Raw genomic sequence first — 26,153 nt, 5'->3', positions numbered from 1 at the left:
AAAGGCCGTAATGGCACTGAGATGGACTCTGATGGAAGTAGACTTGAGGCCAGAGTTAGACAGAGAAAGCAGATAATCCAATAGGGTTTCCACTGCAAGAGACTTGGGGTCATGATGATGTAGGAGACACCAAGAAGAAAACCTCGTCCACTTCTGATGGTAACATTGCAGAGTGGCTGGTTTCCTGGAGGCGTCCAGAATGGAGCGAACAGGCTGAGATAGGATAAGATCAGTTGAAGTCAGCCCGAGAGATACCAAGCTGTCAGGTGTAGAGACTGCAGGTTGGGATGGAGGAGGGTTTCCTGATCCTGTGTAAGCAGAGAGGGAAACAGTGGAAGTAGAAATGGATCCTTGGAACTGAGTTGAAGTAGAAGGGAGAACCAATGTTGTCTGGGCCACCGTGGAGCAATCAGGATCATGGTGGCCCGTTCCTTCTTTAGTTTGAACAAGGTCCGAAGCATGAGTGGTAGAGGAGGGAAAGCATAGAGGAACAGATTGGACCAATCCAGAAGAAAAGCATCCGCTGCCAGACGGTGAGGAGAGTAGAGTCTGGAGCAGAATTGGGGCAACTGATGATTGTAAGGAGCTGCAAAGAGGTCCACCTGAGGAGTGCCCCATTGGGCGAAGATGGGCTGTAGAGTCGATGGGTCGAGAGTCCATTCGTGGGGTTGGAGAACTCTGCTGAGCTTGTCCGCTAAGTAATTCTGTTCTCCCTGAATATAAATCGCCTTCAGGAATAAGCGGCGAGTGGTTGCCCAAGACCAGATTCTCTGAGCTTCCTGGCATAAGAGGCGAGAGCCTGTTCCACCCTGTTTGTTGATGTAGTACATGGCAACCTGGTTGTCTGTGCAGAGTAGAAGGACTTGAGGAAACAGAAGGTGTTGGAAGGCCTTGAGGGCATAGAACATTGCCCTGAGTTCTAGGAAATTGATGTGATGCTTCTTTTCCTGAGGAGTCCAAAGGCCTTGAGTTTGGAACTCGTTCAAATGGGCTCCCCATGCATAAGGGGAGGCGTCGGTGGTGATGACCAGTTGATGAGGAGGCAGATGGAACAGAAGGCCCCTGGAGAGATTTGAGGATGTCAACCACCATTGTAGAGACTGACGAAGAGATGATGTCACAGATATGTGTCGTGAGCAAGAGTCTGTCGCTTGAGACCACTGGAGAGCCAGGGTCCATTGAGGAGTGCGCAGGTGAAGACGTGCCAGGGGTGTGACATGAACTGTGGAGGCCATGTGACCCAAGAGAATCATCATCTGCTTTGCAGAAATGGAGTGCTGGGGCAACACCTGCTGACAGAGCGATTGGAGGTTGTGAAGACGGTTGTCCGGCAAGAAGGCTCTCATCTGGACAGTGTCCAGCACCGCTCCAATGAATTGAAGTCTCTGTGTAGGAAGAAGGTGAGACTTGGGTATATTGATTTCGAACCCTAGAAGTTGTAGAAAAAAGATGGTCTGGTTGGTGGCCAGAAGAACAGTTTGAGATGAAATGGCCTTGATTAACCAGTCGTCCAGGTAGGGAAAAACCTGAAGGTGGTGGGAGCGCAGAAACGCTGCTACCACAACCAGACATTTTGTGAACACCCTTGGAGAGGAGGCAAGACCGAAGGGGAGCACTCTGTATTGGTAATGATAGTGATTGATCATGAAGCGAAGGTACTGTCTGGAGGCCGGGTTGATTGGAATGTGAGTGTAGGCCTCTTTGAGATCGAGAGAGCATAGCCAGTCGTTGTGATCGAGGAGAGGATAAAGTGTAGCTAGAGATAGCATCTTGAATTTTTCTTTGACCAAGCATTTGTTGAGGTCTCGCAGATCTAGAATTGGTCTGAGGTCTCCTGTTTTTTTGGGAACTAGAAAATAACGGGAGTAGAATCCCTGCCCCCTCTGTTCTAGAGGAACTTCCTCTATGGCGTTCAGAAGTAGGAGGGATTGAACCTCCTGAAGAAGGAGGGCAGATTGAGGAGTGTGCAAAGCAGACTCTTTTGGTAGACTTTGGCCCGGAAGGGTGTGAAAGTTGAGAGAGTAGCCGTGGTGGATGATGTTGAGGACCCATTGGTCCGAAGTGATAACTTCCCACCGGCTGAGAAAGAAAAAGAGTCGTCCTCCTATCGGTTGAGGGAGGAGTGGAGATGTTTGAACGCTGGCTATGCCCTCGAGAATTAAGTCAAAAGGGCTGAGTCGATTTTTGCTGAGGAGGCTGCTTGGCTGGTTGTTGCTGCTGAGGTCTAGGCGTTTGCCGCTGTTGTTGGCGCTGCCTCCTAGGTTGCTGAGTGGAAGACTGCAAGGGACGAGCCACAAAACGCCGTTGATAGGCCGATTGCTGTCTGAATGGCCGTGGAGGTGGGGGTTTCTTCTTGGTCTTAAGAAGGGTATCCCAGCGGGTTTCATGAGCCGAGAGCTTCTGGGTCGTTGAGTCCATAGATTCTCCGAACAGCTCATCCCCTAAACATGGGGCATTAGCCAACCGGTCTTGATGATTAACATCAAGCTCGGAGACTCTGAGCCAGGCCAAACGGCGCATGGCTACAGACATGGCTGTTGCTCTAGAGGTAAGCTCAAAGGTGTCATATATAGACCTTACCATGAATTTTCTGAGCTGGAAAAGAGATGAAGAGCATTGATGGAAAGCCTCACGATTCCCCACAGGAAGGTACTGCTCAAAGGAAGCCATGGTGGTAAGGAGATGCTTTAAATAAAAAGAAAAATGAAAAGCATAGTTACCAGAACGATTAGCAAGCATCGCATTCTGGTAAAGTCGCTTACCAAATTTGTCCATGGCTTTTCCCTCTCTGCCAGGAGGAACAGAGGCATAGACACTAGCTCCTAAGGACTTCTTGAGGGTGGATTCTACAAGAAGAGACTCATGAGGGAGCTGTGGTTTATCGAACCCAGGAATAGGGATCACTTTATATAGGGAATCCAATTTGCGGGGAGCTCCCGGGACAGTAAGAGGAGTCTCCAAATTCTTGTAAAAGGTCTCCCTCAGGATGTCATGTAAAGGGAGTTTCAAGAATTCCTTTGGAGGCTGGTCAAAATCAAGAGCATCTAGAAAAGCTTTGGACTTTTTAGACTCAGCCTCCAAAGGAATGGAAAGAGAGTCACACATATCTCTTAAAAAAGAAGAGAAAGAGGTGGACTCAGGTTTGGAGGAAGTGTCCTGAAGAATAGGCTCGTCTTCCTCTGACGAACACTCCCCTTCTGACAGAAAAGGTTCTTCAGAATCGCCCCACAGATCAGGGTCCCGAATATGGGGACCACGGTCCCGAGACTCAGGGGTGGATGGTTCCAGGTGTCGGGACTTACGTACCGACTTACCCGACCTCATCGACGCGGTACCGGGTGATGTTATCGGTTGCACCGGAGCCGAAGTCTGTACCGATTGGTGATGAGACTTGAGCTCCGGTGCGAGGACAGGCATCGATACCGATGAGGCCGAGTGTACCGGTACCGAAAGAGTGGATGGTGACAATATAGACTGTTCCACAATCGGTACCGGTTGCCCAGTGGGGACCGACACCGGAGGGCTCGGTGTCAGGAGAGCTGGAAGGAGTTGTTTGAGCTGTTCCTTCAGCTGCACCTGTAAGATGGCCGCAATGCGATCATCGAGGGAGGGCACCGGTACCGCTTTTTTCTTCTGCGGTACCTGCGGTGCCGCTCTACGCCCCGGAGATGAGGAGCCCGATGTCGAGGGACTCACCTCAATAGGGGCGGAGCGCTTCCGCTGGCGCCTCACGGTCGGCAGGACTGGACTCTCTGCAATGGAGACCGGAGGACGCTCCAGCGGGGAAGGCTTCTTAGCCGGCTTACCTGCATGCTGCGACGCCGACGCGGTATCGCGTGGCGTCGATGAGGTGGGTGCCGACGAAACAGGTACCGAGACCGGTGTCGAAGACGCAGGGTCGGACATGTCGGTGCCGAAAAGCAGTCTCTGTTGTATTTCTCGATTTTTCAGAGTCCGCTTTTTCAAAGTGGCACAGCGGGTGCAGGTGGAGGCCTGATATTCCGGACCCAGACACTGAAGGCACCAGTTGTGTGGGTCTGTAAGGGAAATAGGCCGTGCACACCGCTGGCACTTCTTGAACCCGGGCTGGGGGGGCATGAACGGAAAAACAGCTTCTGCCAAATCGAAGGCCGAGGCCTCGATGATGGCAGTAGGCCCCGCCGGGGCAAATCAAGAAAACTCGAAAAAATAAAGAGATTTTTTTTTTTTTTTTTTACAAAATAAAGAAAAAAGGAAGGGCAAAAAAACCCGAAAAAGTTTACGCGAGCGGGAACATAAGAACATAAGAAATGCCTCCGCTGGGTCAGACCTAAGGTCCATCGCGCCCAGCAGTCCGCTCACGCGGCGGCCCATCAGGTCCAGGACCTGTGCAGTAATCTTTTATCTATACCCCTCTATCCCCTTTTCCAGCAGGAAATTGTCCAATCCTTTCTTAAACCCCAGTACCGTTCGCTGCCCTATAACGTCCTCTGGAAGCGCATTCCAGGTGTCCACCACACGTTGGGTAAAGAAGAACTTCCTAGCATTTGTTTTGAATCTGTCCCCTTTCAACTTTTCCGAATGCCCTCTTGTTTTTTTATGTTCTGAAAGTTTGAAGAATCTGTCCCTCTCTACTCTCTCTATGCCCTTCATGATCTTGTAAGTCTCTATCATATCCCCTCTAAGTCTTCTCTTCTCCAGGGAAAAGAGACCCAGTTTCTCCAATCTCTCAGCGTATGAAAGGTTTTCCATCCCCTTAATCAGTCGTGTCGCTCTCCTCTGAACTCTCTCGAGTAACACCATATCCTTCTTAAGGTATGGTGACCAATACTGGACGCAGTACTCAAGATGCGGACGCACCATTGCCCGGTACAGCGGCAGGATAACTTCTTTCGTTCTTGTTGTAATACCCTTCTTGATTATCCCCAGCATTTTATTCGCTCTCTTGGCGGCCGCTGCGCACTGTGCCGTCGGCTTCATTGTCATGTCCACCATTACCCCCAAGTCCCTTTCTTGGGTACTCTCATTCAAAAACATCCCTCCCATTGTATAGCTGTGCCTCGGGTTTCTGATTCCCACATGCAATACTTTACATTTCTCAACATTGAACTTCATCTGCCATCTCTCTGCCCATTCTCCCAATTTGTCCAAGTCCCTTTGCAATTTTTCACAGTCTTCCTTTGTCCGTGCTCCACTAAATAGTTTGGTGTCATCCGCAAATTTTATTATCTCACTCTTTGTTCCTGTTTCTAGATCATTTATGAATATATTAAATAGCAGTGGCCCGAGCACTGAGCCCTGCGGGACACCACTCGTGACTTTCCTCCAGTCTGAGTAGTGTCCCTTCACCCCTACCCTCTGTTTCCTACCCGCTAACCAGTTTCTGATCCATCTATGCACGGCTCCGTCCACCCCATGGTTCTTCAGTTTCCGGAGTAGATGTTCATGAGGCACCTTGTCAAAGGCTTTCTGGAAATCTAGGTATATGATGTCTATGGGGTCTCCTTTGTCCATCTGTTTGTTAATTCCCTCGAAGAAGTGCAATAAGTTGGTCAGACACGATCTCCCCCTGCAGAAACCATGTTGGCTGGTTGTCAGAAGTTCGTGTTTTTCAAAATGTTCATCAATTTTTTCTTTTATTAGTGCTTCCGCCATTTTCCCCGGAATGAAAAAAATTTTCAACAGCCGTTGAAAATGCGACTTCTTAGCTCCGCGGAAACTAAGAAACTGAGGGACCGCGCGTCGGGGTCGGGCGGGAAGGCACTCGCGCATGCGCGGTGCGGTCTCTAGAACTTTCCAAGTTCTTAGAGTGCAATCACTCTAAAAGTGTCCGTACCGGGGCTCCGTCGGTGCCGTCACCCATCAGTCAAGAATATGCTGCCTGCTTGTCCTGGGATAAATATAGATACTTATTTATACTTTTGAGTAAAAACTGCGATGCGAACATGTCATAGAAAAGAATAAATAATGTGTAAATTAAAAACCAAGAACAATATATTGTAACACCGAACTCAGAATTAATGAAATAACATGCTAAAAGAACTTAACCCCCCCCCCCCCTAAAATAGGGCATATACATACTTAAAATGATGGCTGGTTACAAACAGTATGCCTAGACTATATAGACCTAAACAGGGCAAAAGTAAACGTATGGGAAATGAACAACTGATAATAATACAGTGTATCTTGAAAACATAAGCCGATAGTAGCTCAAAGACAAGCCGACCGGGTAGATGACAAGTGAAACCTGGGAAAGATCTAAATTATTGTTCAAATGAGCTTCTATTAAAACCAAAGCACTAGGGAAAGTAAAAAAGGGAGAGTAAAATGGACTTACCTAATAGGTCTCTGCACTGATGAGATAAATTCGTATGCAGAATAAATGTGAACAAGCGACAGTGGGGCTATGATATTTGATCCGTTGAAAGAGGTGCCAAAAAAGTGTCAGCAGTGGATTGGATACACACTGATAGGGGAGGGGCATCGGGCTGTTAAAAAAGGCTGCTTTAATAAATAAATGAAAATACTGGTGAAAAACTAAATAAAAAACCAAAAACATGATAAAATGCCAAACCTGACTGCAAGTGGTAGTGAAAGTAGCATAAGGCACCTGTAGTACTGTTAGTGCCAGAGCTGCTTAGAATAAAGAACCATGCTGTACATGAGGAGATAAGATGTAAAGTGCTGGCCCCTCACTGCACCACTTGATAAAACTAAGGAGTGATGCTCTAGAGCAGGGGTGCCCACACTTTATGGGCTTGCGAGCTACTTTTTTTTTTGTAAATCTTTATTCATTTTCATATCTTTCTACAAGTGTACAATATTCAATCAAAAATTCGTACAAATCACTTGACATTCTCAATCATTATTGTCAAAATCATATAAAAGAACCCCCCTCCCCATCCCATCCATTAGAAATATACTAATTAAAACATATATCATACATTCCCCCCCCCCCCCCCGAATATAATCTTATGTAATAAAAAGGTGTCTAAGGTGTCTGATCATTAGAATATGCAATCAAGGGCCCCCATATTTTTTAAAAATTATCATAATTTCCTTGCTGTAAAGCAAGCATTCTCTCCATTTTATAAATATGCGAGCTACTTTTAAAATGACCAAGTCAAAATGATCTACCAACAATAAAATTTTTTTAAAAACCCCACAAAGCACACTGTATGCATAGAAAATGTTAATTATCATTCCTATTCCGGGGTTTTTTCAAAGAGGTCAAAGCAGATGACTCTATGCACTGTCACCTCAGTAACAACCATACAAAAATAGACAAATATACCCCCTCCCTTTTTACTAAACCACGATAGCAGAACGATAGCAGTTTTTAGCGCAGGGAGCTGCCCTGAATGCCCAGCGCTGCTCTCGACGCTCATAGGCTTCCTGCGCTAAAAACCTCTATTGCGGTTTAGTAAAAGGGGACCATAGTGTAAAATATAGACTACAGATATAAATTCAGACACATTTTGATTACTAAATTTAAAATAAAATAATTTTTCCTACCTTGCTGTCTGGTGATTTCATGAGTCTCTGGTTGCACTTTCTTCTTCTGACTGTGCATCCAATCTTTCTTCCCTTCTTTCAGCCTGTATGCTTCCTCTCCTCCAGACCTCTTTCCCTCCCCCAACTTTATCTTCCTCTCTCCCTACTCTTTCTTTCTCTCTTCATGCCCCCTTTCTTTTTTTCTGTTTCTCTTCTTTCCTTCTGTCTCCCTGCCTGCCCTCTTTCTTTCTTTCTCCCTGCCCTCCCCCAAGCCACTGCCACTGTCATCGGGGAACAGGCCCCCAAAGCCGCCCCAAGCTCTCCCTGCTTCGGGCCGACCAGCTTTCCTCTCCCCGACGTCAATTCTGCCGTCGGGGAGAGGAAGGCAGATCGGCCCAAGCTCGCGATCCACCTATTGGGGAAATACTGCCGGGTCCTGCCTTCGCGGAAACAGAAAGTAGGCAGGACCCGGCAGCAAGAAGAGCAAATTGTAAGCTTCACTGACCTGTCTCCCGCCTTAGCCCGTAGCGAACGCATGCTTCGGGGCTCTAACATGTGCGTGCCAGTTTCCCTTCTCTTCTCTCCCCCCCCCCGGACATAACTTCCGATTTCGGAGGGAAGAGAAGGGAAGCCGGCATGCACACGTTAGAGCCCCGGAGCATAAGTTCGCTATGGGCTAAGGTGTGAAATCTCCAAGCCGTTTTAGTTTTTTTTTTTGGTGTTAAGCAGCACCAGCGGCAGCAGCAGAATTCAAAGCGGATAATAGCCGGGCGGTCATCTAAATTACCCGGGCGGACCACCCGGCTAAAAGGCCCTAGGGAGAACACTGTGCCACCTACCTGAGAGTAACCAGCACTAACAACTAGGCAGCTCCTATAGCCTCTCCCAAAGGTTTTGCAATAGAGCTAACAGTTACTCTTCATACTTGTTTAACAGAAGAATATTAAGCATCTTCATTCTCTCTTGTTTGTTCACAGACAAACAGCTGGAGACACCGATATATGTCTGAGGTAGTAAGCAGGCTAACTTAAAATCTGATAGGGCAGGCCGTCAAGACTACTGTACCCTTCTACTAGAAAGAAGATTATTCAGGTAAGAACTTAATCTTCCTTTCTAGTGCAAAGGATACAGTAGTCTTGATAAATGGGATGTACCAAACCAGGCCCCTGGGTCCAGGACAGGGCAGATGGGACTGATGTTTATTACCAAGGACCCAAAAGCAGTGTCCATTTATGCCACCACTTCCACTCTGTAAAACTTTGTAAAAGTATGGAGGGTGGACCATGTAGCAGCTCTACATATCTCCTTGGACAAAACTGCCTGGAATTCTGCCCATGAAGAGGCTGCATATCTGGTGGAACGTGTTTTCAAAGAAATTGGCAGATGTGTACCACAGCCAATGTACGCAGACAAAAGAGCCATGCAAGGTCACTTAACACAAAAAGCTGATCTGAAAGTCGAGATTCATTTATCACCTCAATATAATGTATTTAAAAAATTTATAAACCACTTAAAATCTAGGTGGTGAACAAAAAGAACATACATAATATTAAAAACAAATAATACCAATAAACAACAATACACAAAGCAAACAATCAACTAAACCTAAGAATTTTACAATAACATACTACTCTAAGACATCATCAGCATTTCTCAACTCTAGAGAGAATAAACACAAATCATCATAAAAAGAAATGGCCACCCTATAAACATCACATAAAGGCATCTACAAATAATTGTGTCTTTAGCTGTTTCTTAAACCATATACGATTTTCACATAATCTCAAAGCCCTGGGAAGAGAGTTCCAATATTTTACTCCAACAATAGAAAACATGGAATTCTTCATTTTCACATAATGAATTTTTTTTTCCTTGGCATTAATGAACCGCATCCCAACCTCAGATCTGAATTTACAGGGTGGCTGGTAAATTTTCCAAAGATTTAGGAAACATACTGGAGCAGATGAGTATAGCACTTGATGAACAGTGGAAAGCACTTTGCCAGTGCAAAGATTTCAAAATCTATGATCTGTTTTTGAAATACCCGTATAATGGAGAACTGTCCTCACATCCAGTAACACCAAGATGCTATCCTTTTCCTTTAAGCCTGTGGCATAAAATGAAGGAAGCTGGACTTCCCGATTTACGTGGAAAGCAGAGACCACGTTTGGTAGAAAGAATGGCAGTGTGTAGAGACACACCCGCCTTATCTGTGGAAAGGCTCTTTGCATGATAAGAGCCCGATCTCCCAAACCCTTCTTGTCACCAGGAAAACCGTCTAGATGAGTGGTCTTCATTGCAAGGCCTGCGAGCCAATGGCGGTCCATAAAGTTCTGGGCAGCTCGCACACCTATCTGGAGTGTCCCCCCATCGAGATCTGGTGCTTGCTCATTGTTCTCGTTCCCAGTGGTGCTACTCTTAACTCCTTGACCTTGATCCCCAGACATCCCAGTCCTCTTCCGACTGGACCATTGGCTCTTGAAGCAAAGCTTTCTGCTGGGCAACAACACTCTGCAAAGGCAAACTCCTATGTGCCACCACCAGCGATACTACAGACTGTGCAGATGCTTTATACTTCACATAAGCTTCAAACTTACAAAATCAGTGTCAAATGTCTGACCTGGATCTCCTGAGGATTTCTGCTGAGAACTTCTTGTGTCCTCAGGGGTTCAAAGGTGTCTCTGCATTTGCATTATGCCACCAACGCAGAGTCGCTGTTTGAGGGAGATTTATGCCCCAACAAACGAGCAGGAGCACTGAGCTTAACCGTCTCTATTCCCTGTAGGGCAGTGGTTGTCTACCCTATCGTGGGGGACTACCAGCCAGTCAGGTTTTCAGGATAACCCTAATGCATGTGGCAAATTTGCATGCCTGTCACCTCCATTATATGCAAATCTTTCATGCATATTCATTAGGGCTATCCTGAAAACCCGACTGGCTGGTGATCCTTCAGGATAGGGTTGGGAACCACTGCCCTACAGGGAACAGAGACAGCTAAGCCCAGTGCTTCCCCCCACGTGCCCTGTGGCACATGGATGCACCTCAGCCAGCCAGCCCAAATCTGGCATGATACAGGGGAGCCAATAAAAATCATTTATTATCCAAAATGAAGTGTTCTGAGACAGACAGAAGCTTTTAAAATAAAATCAAGAAATCAAGATGGCCACCGCAGCAGTGTTTTGGATCCAGAAAACAGTCAAGGAGATTTATATAAAGCTTCCGAAAATTAAGGAAAGGGGTTTTTGGAAAAGGAAGCACCAGTAACCCTCAAAAATCCAGTTCTTCAACCACCCCAAAGTCTCCCATAGATAGTAATAGAATGTACTCATAGAACTGTTTGGTGCTGTGCCTGCATCAGCTCACACTGCAGTTGGACCATTTGAGATTTCTGCCTCAGACAAGCCTAGAGGATTCTTCAGCCACTTATCTCTTTGGGTTGCCCTTAACCTTGACCCTTGACCGCAGTAGCTCTTCACACATCTTCGGGTGGGGGTGGGGTGGAATGTAGCCAGCACCTGCTAGTCTTCTAGACCAACACGGGGCTGCTTAGCCTGTGCTCAACTGTATGATAAATTAGGGGAAAGCCGAGCTCCCGGGGAATGTGACCCAAGCTATCCCACAAATTAGTGCAGGCCAGCTAGATTGTTTTCCTGCAAAAGGGCTGCCCCTCCCCCTCTCCCCCCAGCTATGGCCCTCTGATCCAGAGACACTATCTTCTCCCAAGCAGAGTTGTCCTTCTGGGAACCTCTGTAGCACCAGGAAACCTCAAAAGTCAGATAAAATCCCCAAAATAATAAAGCAGAGCAGAAAAAAAGGAGACATCTTCTTTTCTCATTTACAGAAGGAAAAAACTGAGGAGCTTAGGCACTGCCCAGTGAAACAAGGAGGCAGAGTTGAAAAATGTAGATGATGCCTTCTGCAATCCTTGGGTGAAGGGAAGAAACCCATTTGTCAAGGCTACTGTACCCTTTCTTCTAGAAAATAAGATTCCTGGCAGATAATCTTTTAATGAATGAATAAAATGTTTCATTAAAAAAAAAATAAAAAAAGACACCTACCTTGACCAGGGATTTCTGCATAACTAGGCCTCTTGTCAGACAACGTAGCTAGTGATTTGGTAGCAGATGATATTGGGCCACTTATGGAGTGCCTCTAAAACAATACAATAAAGAAGTCAGAGGTAGGGCAAGACTGCAGGCTATTCCAAACAGCATTTCCTTTGATTACATGTGCCATTACGACACATTCACCAGTCAAGTGGAAATGGGTCATGCATTTGATATACAATACAATACAACCAAAGCGGTTTACATATTATGGATAGGTTATTCTTGAGGTTATTGTTGTCTTTAGATAAATTTGTCACTGAAAGTGGTGTGCCAGAACCCTTGGCCTGCCAAGAAAAGAGAATGTACCTTTCTGGATTACGAGGAAAGACCCTCCTAGCTCAGCAAATGGTAACACAGATTTATAGTTAATGACACACAAAAGAAAAGTCCCTAAATGGATTTAACCATTATGAAGCCCTTAATAAGCCTTTACAGAGAGAGGAAGCAAGAACTGGAAAAGGAATCAAAAGCAGGGTAGAGGGAATAACTGCCAGCATCTCTTCCCTGGGCCACAGGGAGCAGATCCTTATTCCAAGGACAACTCATCTCCTTCCCATCATGCTCATGGGAGGGATCTCAAATCCCTTCTCCTCCAGATCAAAGGCATTTAACAAAGACATTGATAAAGCACAGACCAATCACAGTGATAGCAAGGTTCAACAAAATGGCAATGCACTCAAGCAAAATCAATTAAGTGTACTGGCACTTTTTTGAACCTTGCTTTCACCTACTACGGTATATTAAACAGATAACAGAATTCTGACCATTTACATGTTCCACTTTGTTTTGTGCGTTATTGTTTACTGCATGGGACACTTCTCCTTTTTGTTCCATGGGTGATGTTTTGAAGATTTTTTTGGGTGAAGATATTTTTTGTTCCCACACTTGTAAGCCCGCAGTTGCATCAGCTATAGAGCTGGCATAAGTACAGGCATGTGAATGTAGAAGGGATATCCCTATCTTACAGTATTCCTTTACACATGTAACTGGGAGCCTACTCATGTATATACCCCAACTTGCATTTAAATATCGTCACACATGCTTTCTGTTACAGAAAAGTGCTTAGGCACCTTGCTGGCACTTTCGTGCATAAGTGTTAGTATTCTATGTACTCGCGTGCATACTATGAAAGGCACTTAAATTCAGACACCTAGACTGCAATGCCTTACATCCCCATCACAAAATATAATATTTATTGACAAATATGGGTACAAAGTACAAAGATTTCTCAGTAAGCAATCTCTATCTACATCCTGCGCAACTGGCAAACGTATGAACAAGGTTGCTGTCCTGGCCCATCCTGCATCTCTGACACTGGTCTGGCTATCATCACTGGCTTGGTATATCTCACACTCCTGACACCAGTCTGGCCAATTGTGATTTTTGTTCTACTTCACCACTGTCACCCTTGACACACATATAGATGATGCCCTGAAAAGTCTCTCATCTCAACCACAGAAACTGAGAATTGGGATAAATAGAATTGGACTCTTAATTGCTCTAACTTGTAATCAGTTTTGAAAATATAGAAACATGATGGAAGATAAAGGCCAAATGGCCCATCCAGTCTGACCATCCGCAGTAACCATTATCTCTTCCTCTCTCTAAGAGATCCCACATGCCTACTCCACACCTTGAATTCTGACAGTCTCTGTCTCCACCACTCTTCCGGGAGACTGTTCCACACATCTACCACCCTTTCTGTAAAAACATATTTCCTTAGATTACTCCTGAGCTTGTCACCTCTAAACTTCATCCTAAGCCCACTCATTCCAGAGCTTCCTTTCAAATGAAACAAATTCGACTCAGGCGCACTTACGCCACATACGTATTTAAACACCTAATTTTAGATATTTTATTGTTTGTTAACCACCTTGATTTAACTATAATTGTTAAGAAAGCGGTATATCAAATAAACTAACTGTAACTGTCTCTCTCATATCTCCCCTCTCCCACATTTCCTCCAAAGTATACATATTGAGATAAAGATCCCTATATGCCTTATGATGAAGACCATGCACCATTTTAGTAGCCTTCCTCTGGACCGACACCATCCTTTTTATATCTTTCTGAATGTGAGGTCTTCAGAATTGTACACAATACTCTAAATGAGGTCTCACCAGAGTCTTATACAGGGGCATCAATACCTCCTTTTTCTTACTGGCCATACCTCTTCCTATGCACCCAAGCATCCTTCTAGCTTTCGCCATCACCTTTTCAAACTGTTTGACCACCTTAAGATCATCACAACAATCACACCCAAGTCCTGCTCTTCTGTCATGCACACAAATTCTTCACCCCCTAAACTGTACCGTTCCTTTGGGGTTTTGCAGTCAAATGCATGACCTTGCATTTATTAGCATTAAATTTTAGCTGCCAAATTTCTGACCATTCTTCAAGCTTTGCTAGGTCTTTCTTCATGTTATTCACACCATCCGAGATGTCTAATCTATTGCAGATTTTGGTATCATATGCAAAGAGGCAAATCTTACCTGACAGCCCTTCGACAATATTGCTTATAAAAATGTTAAAAACAACAGGCCTAAGAACAAAACTTTGAGACACATCACTGGTAACATCCCTTTCTTCAGAGCAATCTCCATTAACCACTACCCTCTGTTGTCTTTCACTCAACCAGTTCTTGACCCAGCCCGTCACTTTGGGGCCCATCCCAAGGGCACTCAGTTTATTTATTAGACGTCTATGTGGAACACTGTCAAAGGTTTTGCTAAAATCTAAATAAACCACATCTAGCGTTCTGCCTCTATCCAATTCTCTGGTCATCAAGTCAAAGAAATTGATCAGATTTGTCTGACAAGACCTCCCTCTAGTGAATCCATGTTTCCTCTGGTCCTGTAATCCACCAGATTCCAGAAACGTCATCATTCTCTGTTTCAAAAGCATTTTCATTAATTTGCTTACCACAGAAGTTAGACTTACTGGCCTGTAATTCCCTACTTCTTCCTTACTTCCACTTTTGTGTAGAGGGACCACATCTGACCTTCCAGTACTACTCCCGACTAGCGAAGTATTGAAAAGTTCAGTCAGCAAAGTCACCAGAACTTCCCTAAGTTCCTTCAGCTCCCTCGGATGTACACTATCTGGCCCCCTCGCTTTGTCAACCTTTAATTTATCTAGCTCCTTACAAACACAACCCTCTGAAAATTGATCAGAGTTTACCACTCTTCCATCCCTATTCACATTTGTCTTCTGTGGTCTCACTCCTGGTGCTTCAGAACAGAACAGAAATATTTGTTAAGCAATTCAGCCTTTTCTTTATCAACGTCTACGTATTCCTCCCCTTCACTTTTGAATCTCACAATGCCACTTTTGCATTTCTTCCTATCGGTGATATATCTAAAAAATGTCTTGTCTCCTTGTTTTACTGTGCCAGCCTCTCTTAACTTTTCCAGATATTTTTGCCTCTTCCTGCGATCTTTTGTAGTTTATAAAAGCTAACCTCTTATTCCTTACCTTCTCACCAACTATTTTTGAGAACCAAAGTGGTCTTCTTTTCCTCTTACTTTTACTTACTTGCCTCACAAAAAGGTCTGTTGCCCTTACAATAACTCCTTTCAGTTTAACCATTGCATTTCTACTCCTTCCAGATGCTCCCAACCAGACAATTCCTCGACGTAATCCCTCATCCGAACAAAGTTAGTTTTTCTAAAGTCTAGAATCTTTACATCTGAATGAGGACTTTTTATACCTATGATCATAAACATGACTGGTATCAAGCTTACTTGAATTAAGTGTGGACGATGTTGCTCTGTAGAACAAAAGGATATATATTCAAGGAGTTCATCGCTTAAAGAGATTTTTTTGTCATTTTAATTATCATTATTATTATTTTTTTTTCTATGCCTCTTGTTCACACACAAAGATGATTACGGATGATGTGATTTATTATCTATTTTGATTTATAAATGCGTTTTGGTGGTGATTTTTTGATATTTTCTTTTGATGATTTTGTGTATATGTATTTATGATGTTCTGTTACATGATATTTTTATGTTTATTTCAGACCTCTGAGGCAGGCAAGAGCCAAAATACTGTCAGTGTCGGGTCATATGTCTTGTTCAGAATTTAATATACGCAGATAGACTGACTCCAAAAATAGAAAACTGTCTACAGAGGGTGGTCAAATCTTATATACTCCGCTCAGAGTAAGCTTAGTAATGATTAAAACAGCATAGTCGGCATGGATATTTAACAGCCATATGAAGAACAAGCATTTTTTGAACATAAGCTCTTTTGAATCATCCTGTCGGGTCTGCTGAAGCAGATACTGAAATGGGGCCACATTGGGACCCCCCATAATCAAGCTAGGTGCCTTTATTTATATGCATCTATTTTTGGACAATGTATCCTATGCATACTATGATTGTTGGAAGCAATTGAAGCATTTCTAAGGACACTGCCTATTGAAACAGTTGCAACTAAGTTATTGAAACATTTGACACAAAATTTCCATCTAGTCTCAGAGAGTGATCTTTTGTAAACATCGCAATGACTGGAAGGTGAACTCTTCTTACAAAGGTGGCTTTTTAGCCTTCCTTTTTTGAGTTTCATATCTCTGAGTAGAGTATATAAGATTTGACCACTCTCTGTAGACAGTTTTCTATTTTTGGAGTCAGTCTATCTGCGTATATTGAATTATTTTTCTGATCTCCTATTCATAAATTGTTCCCTGGTTTTCTAAGGAAATATATTTGTTCAGAATTTATGCAATAAAGTACAAGTTTTAATCCAGTTCTGAAGGCAGTTTCACCTTTGTGGGTGTTGTTGTTTCCGGTTAATATTAAACTGTACCATGCAGTGAATTACTGGATGCCAGATGATCACCCACTGTAACATCAGAAACACCTTCCCCGTTTGTAAGCATACGCACTAAGTTCAGTATGATCCCATCCCGCAAGGGTTCTATTACCAACTGCTGGAACAGTTTTCTTGTAGAGAATCCAGGATCTCTACTTCTCCAAGACCCCACAAAGGGATACCCCAATCAACATTTGGCATGTTAAAATCACCTATTAGTATAACTTCTCCTTTTTTAGATATATTCTGAATGTCTACTATTAAATGTCTGTCCACTTCTTCCGTCTGTGAAGGAGGCCTGTATATCTACTACTATTAATTATTTCTATAGCGCTACCAGACGTACACAGCACTGTACAGATTCACAAAGAAAAAGAAAACAGTCACTTCTCGAAAGAGCTTACAATCTATACAGCTAGGACAGACAAACAGGATGTCATGGATACAGTTAAGGGAAAAGGTTAATCAGCTGGCTGGATTGGAGGGCAGAAGAGTAGGGTTAAGGATTGAAGGCTTTATCAAAAAGGTGGGTTTTCAGTCTGCTTTTAAACAAGGGAAGGGGCTTGACGGACAAACTCGGGTAATTTATTTCAGGCATAAGAGGCAGCTAGATGAAAGGAACGAAGTCTGGAATTGGCAGTGGAAGAGAAGGGTAAAGCTAAGAGCAGCTTATCTGATGAACAGAGTTCTCTGGGAGGTGTATAAGGAGTGAGAAAAGAGGAGAAATATTGAGGGGCAGTAGAATGAACACACTTGTAGGTCTGCAATATGAGCTTGAACTGTATGCGATGATGGATAGAGCGCTAGTGAAGTGACTTAAGGAGAGGGGTGGCATGAGCGTAGCGAGGTTGGCAGAAGATGAGTCATACAGCAGAGTTTTGCACAGATTACAAGGGGGAGAGGCAACATTGTGGGAGACCAGTTAGAACTAAACTAAACCTTAGGCTTATATACCACATCTTTTCTATAAACAATAGAGCTTGGCATGGTTTACAAAAATTAGCAAAGAGAACAAATACAATATGATTTTGGAATAGTTAAGGGGAGAAGCGGAATTTACAGCTTTGAAAATAGCCAAGTTTTCAGATGTTTTTGAAATAGTTGGAAAGAGCCCAGATCGCACAGTTGAACAGGATGATTATTCCAAAACTCAGTAATTTTGAAAAGTAGAGACTTCCCTAATTTGCCAATGTAGATAATGCCTTTCGGCATAGGAAGACAATTTGAATTTCTGAGTAGATCTGGTAATATCAGATCTTGCAGAATCCCAAGACAGGGGAATTAAAGGAGGGAAGATGTCATGCAAGATCTTAAATGTTAAGCAGGTGCATTTAAAATAAACCCTGGAAACTATTGGAAGCCAATGAAGGTTTGGCAAAAGCAGAAAGACATGATCAAATTTAATTTATGCAAAGATCAGCCTGGCCACAGTATTCTGGATCAACTGGTCTTTGTCAAGCTTAAATAGACCGAATTACAGTAATCCAGCCTCAAAAGAATAATTGATTGTACAAGAACAGCAAAATGTTGTTGATGGAAACAGGATCTCACTTTTCTCAACATATAGAGACTGAAAAAAACATTTTTTTAACAGAGAATTAAGATGGTCATTGAATCTATAATGACACCCAAAACTTTACTTAAGAATTCAATCTGCATTGAGGATCCTGAAGGCAATAGAATGGAAGGTAGCTGCTCTAATTTTGGACTAAGCCAAAGTAATTTTGTTTTGGACTCATTCAGCTCCATTTGTATAGTAAGGGCCCAAGACTGGAGTTTCGTTATACAATCTATTATGTTCCCGACAAGATTAGTCTCTTAAGGAGAACAAAGATATCATCTGCATACGTGTATAGTGTTTCACAGGGAGATAAACGGAAAAGCTTCAAAGTAGTCATGTAGATGTTAAAAAGGATATAAGACAAAGGTATTCCCTGCGGGACTCCGCAGAGTAGCTTCTAAGAGGGTGACATAGTGCCATTCATATTAACAGGGGATAGATTCCGTACAAACGTAAGGAAGTTCTTCTTCACCCAGAGAGTGGTAGAAATTGGAAACGCTCTTCCGGAGGCTGTTATAGGGGAAAACACCCTCCAGGGATTCAAGACAAAGTTAGACAAGTTCCTGCTGAACCAGAGCGTACGCAGGTAAGGCTCTTAGACTCAATTAGGGCACTGGTCTTTGACCTAAGGGCTGCCGCGGAAGTGGACTGCTGGGCACGATGGACCACTGGTCTGACCCAGCAGTGGCAATTCTTATGTTGTTATGAGATTGTAGGAATTTTCAAAAACCAGTCTAAGACTATGGATTCAATAACTATCTCAGAAAGTTGGTAAATCAGAATATCGTGGTGAATGGTATCAAAGGCTGCTGATAGATCGAATTGTAGCAAAATTGCAAACTTATTACGCAAGTGCAATTGCTGAACCTTTGAGATTAAAGAGAACAATAGAAATTCGGTACTGAAATTAGGTCTGAATCCATGTTGGCAAGATAAGAGAATGGAAAATCTCTCCAAATATGATGAAAGCTGAGCAGATATAATAGATTCTAACATTTTAGTCAGTAGAGGAATATTTGCTATAGGTCAATAGCTAGATGGTGATGATGGGTCTAAGTCAGCTTTCTTCAGGAATGGGGTCAAAACAATGTGACCCATTCCTGCAGAGAAAAGACCAGAAGTAGATTGCAACCAATATCCTCACTCCATCACCAGACTCCAAATGTTATAACCAATAGCTTCCTTGTAATCTTCTGGAAATGACCAGAATCTCTTCCTTTTGTAATCTGCAAGGTATTGGCGGAATAAAAGAAACTAATGTAATATAATCTAAGAATGAGGTTACGAGAACGTGAACAAGGGTCCGGATAGTGTGCTCAGAGAGGAAGGGGAGAATTTGGGCGATATTGAAGAGACAGAAGTGACAGGTCTTAGCAGCTTGTTGGATGTGCATAGAAAATGAGAGGTCAGAATTGAAGACAACGACAAGGTTGCGAACAGAGGAGATTGGAATAATGACTTATTTACTGAGATGGAGAAAGAAGGAGGAGCAGCAGAGGGTTTAGGAGGAAAGAGGAGAAGCTCAGTCTTGGACAAATTTAGTTTCAGATGACAGCAGGACATCCATGCAGTAATGTCAGCGAAACAGGCAAAGACTTTTTCTTGGACTTTAGGTGAAATTTCACGTGTAGAGAGATAGATCTGGGAGTCATCAGCATATAGGTGATACTAGAAGCCATGGGAGAAGATCAGGGCACAGAGGGAAGAGTTGTAGAGAGAGAAGAAAAGAGGTCCTAAGACAGAATCCTGGGGTATGCCAACCGCTAGCAGAGTAGCAGCAAAACAGGACCCACCAATACATACATTAAAGGTGCGTGGGAAAGGTAGGAGACAAACCAGGAGAGGACAGATTCATGGAATCGAAGGAAGGACAGTATAATGAGGAGTAAGCTGTGATTAACAGTATCAAAGGCAGCAGACAAGTCAAGGAGAATGAGGATCAAGTATAGGCCTTAGATATAGCCATGAACAAGTCACTGCAGACTTTAGTGAGAGCAGTCTCTGTGGAGTGTTGGGGGTGAAAGCCAGTTTATAGAGGATCGAGAATCTGTTGAGTTGAAAGGAAGTCCAGGCAGCGACGGAGAACAGCACGCTCAGGTATCTTGGATAGGAAAGGAAGAAGGGAGATAGGGCGATAGTTGGACAGGCAGGTGGGATCCAGCAAAGGTTTTTTGAGAAGTGGCTTAACCACTGCATGTTTGAAGGCAGCAGGGAGAGTTGTCATGGAAACAGATAGATTGAGAATATGGCATATGGGAGGGATAACAGTATGTGAGATGGGGTCAAGTAGAGGGGTGGGAATAGGGTCTGAGGGGCATGTAGTAAGCTTGGCTGAAGATAGAAGTTGTGCTGTTTCTTCCTCTGTGATTTCAGAGAAGGAAGAAAGTCAGTGGTAGTTGACGGAGGGACAAGAGGGTGGGACCAGACAGGAGAAGCATCCCGAGTTGTTTGGGTAAAGGATGAAGAGATGGTGCAAGTTTGAAGCTCAGGAGAGTGGATGGTGGGTAGGGGAGAAGGATGTGACTTTGTAGTGAATTCAAGGGTGATCTTGCAGATCAAGTCATGGTTTTATTTATTGTTGTTTCTCATCCATAGCTTTGGAAAATTTGTTATATTATGTCAGTTTATGTTTTTTTAATTTGTTGATCTTGGTGATCTCTGTTTCTTTTGTCCTATTACATTGTTATATGGGATAAATCTATGTTCATAATTTGTGTGAACTAGGTTTATGTTAGAATTCTACAGAGAAATATTTGAGAGGTTTTATATTACTATTCTCTGTTGTAATATGAGAGTGTAGCCTTTTTTTGTTCTTGCTGTGCTCTCTTTCTTAGATTTTTCTTTAAATGGTTAGGGTTTTGATATATTGATTGGAATATTCTGTGTATGTACATTGAATGGTAAATATTTGTTTGTCAAGATGATTTATGTTTTATAGCATGGAGTGTTATAAGGTTTTATTGGGTCATGCTTTAATGAAATTTGACTTAAGCTATTGTTTTATTTGATTTGATTTTTATTTTTATATTATTGCTGATTGGTGTATTAAATTGCATACCAGTTATGATTGCAATATATTATGTTTGCATATGATCTATCTATTTTCATGATCTTTTCAAAGGGGATTCAATAGATATGTTTTATTTTATAATGATGGTTGGGGATGGTTATGAGTTCAATTTTATAAAGCATCTTTTTAAAAGTTTTATGGAATTCTAAATATGAACTTTTTAAAAGTATGTTTTTCTTAATAGATGAATTTAATTTTAATGGTTGATTAAATGGGAATTTTTCTATATTTCTTAAAGTTTGGGAAGCTAATTTACTGATTTATTAATTACTACTTCTGTCTCTTAAGTGTGACTGTATATGAATACTTTGATATGATTGTTTTTGTGATTATTTTATTATCTGGGGTATTTATGTTACATTATTGTTGTTTCGGGTTTAATGAATTATCATCATATTATTGTTTTTTAAGAAGATGGATATGTTTATTATGTTGCCTGGGGGGGTATTGTGATTATATGTCCTATGCGTGTTCCAAGGCAGTCAATTTTAAGGGGTGGTTTGGGAAGGATGAGGGTTGTTTTTTTTTTTTTTTTGTAACTAGGGGTAAGGAAGTTGTCGATGATACCCCCCCGTATTGCATCAATTTTATTTATTATTAAATTTATTAGGTGTGCTGGTGTCTAGTCATTTCAATTTAAACAAGTTTACATATTATTGTTGGTTTCTACATGGGAATTTGGATGGAGATTAAGATTTTTTCCTTAAACGTCAATGACCTTAATCATCAAATCAAAAAGAAGAAAATGTTAGCTTTCCTTCAGAAGCAAAATGCTGATGTATATTTTATCCAAGAGACACATCTGTCATTAATAGAATCTAAGAAATTGGAAGGAGGTTGGGTTTCTAAAAGCTTTTTTGCCCCAGCAGTGGGGAAAAGAGCTGGGGTTGCCATTTTAGTTAATAGGAAATGTACAGCTGATTTTCATATGATTGCTTCGGACCCTTTAGGTAGGTGGGTACATGTTAAAATGGGCATGGGAAATACTACCCTGGACTTGTTTAATGTATATGCTCCAAATACGAGTCAGATGGAGTTTTTTTTAAAAATTACAACAGTTATTGTTGCCACTGGTTGCTTTTAATTTAGTGGTGGCTGGAGATTTCAATGCTGTAATGGATCCAATTATTGATAAAAGACCAAGTAAAATTATAAAATCATTAGGGTTAGATAATATGGTACAATATTGTGATTTAATAGATATATGGCGTATTCTTCATTTTAATGAAGAGAATTTTCCTTTTGTTCACAGGTCCATAATTCCTTTTCAAGGATTGATTATATTTTTGTTTCTAATAAAATAGTCCATTATAGATCCTATCATTTTGTCTGATCATGGTGGTATGTGGATTGAGTTGCAATCTGATGATCAAATTTGTTCTAAACCAGTTTGGAGATTTGACAATACTTTGCTTGCTGATTCAAAATTTCTTGAAGATTTTAAATTAAAAATGATTGAATTTTTCCAAATTAATACCTCTGCAGATATAAATATAGAAACGCTATGGGATGCATTTAAAGCAACTATGAGAGGTAATATTATTTCATATTCGGCATATATTAGAAAACAATTTTCTGATTTAGAGAAAGAAATTAAGATATTGGAAAATAAATTAGTTAATAGGTGGGAACAAAGTACTTTACAAACTCTACTAAAAGCAAAAGCCAAATATAATGAGTTATCTCAATTTGTAAGGAAAGATTTGTTTTATCAGCAATCTCAGTATTATGGAAACTCAAATAAGGCGGGGAGATTATTAGCAAATTATCTTAAAGCAAAAAAGAGGAAAACAAAAATTATTGCAATTAAAGATAAACAAGGAGTTACACATACTAAAATTGAAAATATTTTACAGCAATTTTTTACTTTTTACAAAGACCTGTATTGTTCTGAGTTTTATGGAGATAGAGGAAAGGATGGTTTAGAATTTTTAAATGTAATTAATGGACCGAAGATTCCTGATCATATAAAAGGAAGTTTAGAAGAACCTATATCTTTAAAAGAATTAGAAATAGCATTGAGATCTCTTAGAGTTGGATCCGCTCCAGGTGGTGATGGTTTTGCTGTCGAGTTCTATAAATCATTTTAAATTACCCTTTTACCGTATTTGTTAAATTTATATCAGTATCAACTGAATAAAGGTTGCATTGCAGGTACTATGGCTGATTCATTCATTATTGTTTTGCCAAAGCCAAACAAAGATTCCACTTTGGTTTCAAATTACAGGCCTATTTCATTAATAAATGTGGATAGAAAACTTGTTGCTAAAGTATTGGCTTTACGATTGGCTAAAGCTCTCCCTTTTATTATTGATATTCACCAAACAGGATTTGTTGCAAAAAGACATTCTTCTAATAATACTAGATTGGCTTTTCATACTTTAAATTTAACAAAAAACATTAATGATCCAGCTTTCTTAATTTCTTTGGATGCAGAAAAAGCCTTTGATCGAGCTGAATGGACTTTTATGTACCAGGCATTAGAATGGTTTGGTATAGGTTCTGGTTTTATTCAAATGATTCAGACACTGTATAGCTCTCCTGGTGCAAGATTATACATTAATAATAATTTGTCAGATCGGTTTAACTTGCAAAGGGGGGTTAGACAGGGTTGTCCTTTGTCTCCTTTGCTCTTTGATGTTGTTCTAGAACCCTTGTTATTAGCCATTAATCAAGCAAAGGGGATATTCCTTATTCGAATTGGGAATATAAACTTTCTTCCTATGCAGATGATATACTGCTTTATTTGAGGAACCCAGAAACTTCCATTCCATGCTTACTTGAATTGATAGAGAAATTTGGAAGGTTTTCAGGATATAAGATCAATTGGAGTAAGTCTGAAGTTCTTCCGCTTAATGTCCATTGTTCCAAAGGTTTATTTGAATCATTCTCATTTGTTTGGAATTAAAATACTTAGGTATAACTATTACAAACACAATAGAGGATACAGTGAAAGAGAATGAAAAACTTTTATTAAGAAAAATAACAGAGATGTGTGAGCAATGGAATCCTTTACATCTTTCTTGGTGGGGGAGAGTCCAAACTATTAAGATGATGATACTGCCTGTGGTTTGTATGATACCAGTTTTTTTTCAGGGGTCCTTTTATAAAAAGTTGAATGGTATTCTTACTAAATTTGTTTGGTTGAGTAAAAGGCCTAGAATTGCTTTAGTATCTTTACAAAAGACAATTGTGGAGGGAGGGGTAAATTTTCCAAATTTTTATAGGTATCATCAAGCCTATATTTTACGTCAGGGTATGTATTGGGTCCTCCCAGAGCTCATGGAGACTGTCCCAGATTGATTGTATTTAGAATGGCGACTCCTGTTTCCTTTACAATTGTCTCATCTTCTTAATATAAAATTGCCTAGGAAATAGAAAGGAAATAGAATTTTATTGGATACATGGAGAACTTTACGATATGTTAGCAATTTATCACCTAATCCAATTTCTAAATCATTAAATCAATCCATTTGGCTAAACTCCAAGATTAAAATTGGCGGATTTCAAATCGTCTGGAAGCATTGGATTATTGGAGGTATACGAACTTTGAATGATGTTATTTTAAATGGTACACTGCTTAGTTTTTCACAGTTGCAACATAAATATGGTTTAAATAAGTCACAAAGTTTTAAATGGTTGCAGCTGAAGCTATTCAGGAGGGGTTCCCTGAATGGAAAGATCTTAATACTCAGTATAGTTTGGAATTCCTATGCTTTCAGGCAGATTTTTTGGGACACCAAGCCGCACAGTGGTATAAATTGTTACATGGATACTTGAGTAAGAAGCAAAAAACTGGTCTTAGAGATATTTGGAGCACTGAGATCAAGCACCACATTTTGCTTCTCAATGGCCACGAATTTGGTCTTGGAGAATAAGATGTACAAAGTCAGCATCTATGAGACAAACTTGGTTCTTTTTGTTGCATAGAGCTTTTTGGACCCCAGTTTGTTTACAGAAGTTAGATAGCTCTAAGTCTAATAGATACTGGCACTGTAATCTAGATGCTGGGACTCTAGATCATTTACTTTTTTTTTGTCCTTGTATTAATGCCTTTTGGAAGTCAATTTGGTCCCAAATTAATTCATTGTTAGAAAATCATGTTGCCCTATCCTACGATACAATTTTATTTGGAACATCTATGAGATTAATGAGCCAAATTTCAGCAAATAATAATAAACTTCTTTTAATAATGATGGGAGTTGCCATTCAGCATATTACCAGGAATTGGAAAGATTATACTAGACTCAATTACACCTTTTGGTGGAATTCAATATGTCATATCTATAAAATGGAAAGAATAATTGCTATACAGAAGGGGAATTATAATAACTTTAAAAAGATTTGGGGGCCATTGATTGCATATTCTAATGATTAGACACCTTAGACACCTTTCTATGTATAAGAGTATAATTAGTGTGGGTTGGGGATGTATGATGTGTGATTTATTGAATCATTCCTATTGGATAGGATGGGTGGGGGGGGGGTTTATGTACTTATGAATATATTAGATAAGATTGTCAAGTGATTTGTATGAGTTCTATGATATAATATTATACACTTGTTGTAAGAAATGAAAATGAATAAAGAATTGGAAAAAAAAAAGTCATGGAAGTAATCAGCCATAGTCTGGGGAGAGAGAGAAGGAGGGGTCGGAAGTGGGGGCGCTTTTGGGAAGGAGTTAAGCGTGGCAAAGAGACAACAGGGGTTGGAAGAAAAGGAGTTAGTTGGATGTAGTAGTCTTGCTTGACCCGTGTAAACGCAGAATTAAAGGAAGTCAGCATAAATTTTAAAGTGAAGGAAGTCAACAAGTGTGCGAGATTTGAGCCAAAGGCGCTCAGCACAGCAGGTACAGGAACATAAGTAACGGATACTGGGAGTGAGCCAACGTTGAGGTTTGGTATGCATGACAGAGTGAGGAACAGGAGGAACAAGGGTGTCTACAGCAGAGGAGAGAATAGAGTTGTATGACAAGACAGCCTCGTGGACAGACTTGGATAACATAGTGAAGGCAAGGAGAGGTGAAACAGTGGTTGAGAGCGTGAAAGGATTGAGGGCTTGAAGATTTCAAAACCTGTTGGAGGTGACTGGGCGTGGTGGAGGGGGAGGGTAATGGTGAAGG

The 26,153-nt window shown here is 41.4% G+C and overlaps 1 protein-coding gene across 10 annotated transcripts in view; it reads right to left on the bottom strand.

Annotated features, from left to right (window-relative positions):
• The window catches only part of SPECC1L (sperm antigen with calponin homology and coiled-coil domains 1 like), a 170,460-nt gene that overhangs the window by 55,121 nt on the left and 89,186 nt on the right, over positions 1 to 26,153 (bottom strand). For all 10 annotated transcript variants that reach the window (XM_033954779.1, XM_033954788.1, XM_033954783.1 and 7 more), the window contains one exon: positions 11,532 to 11,625. In XM_033954779.1, the coding sequence (XP_033810670.1) occupies positions 11,532 to 11,625 (94 nt within the window). The remainder of the gene's footprint in view (positions 1 to 11,531; positions 11,626 to 26,153) is intronic.

This window comes from Geotrypetes seraphini, chromosome 8, assembly GCF_902459505.1.
Source record: "Geotrypetes seraphini chromosome 8, aGeoSer1.1, whole genome shotgun sequence".
NCBI classification, from domain to species: domain Eukaryota; kingdom Metazoa; phylum Chordata; class Amphibia; order Gymnophiona; family Dermophiidae; genus Geotrypetes; species Geotrypetes seraphini.
Note: the sequence above shows the minus strand (reverse complement) of the source record. Positions and strands in the feature narration are given on the sequence as shown.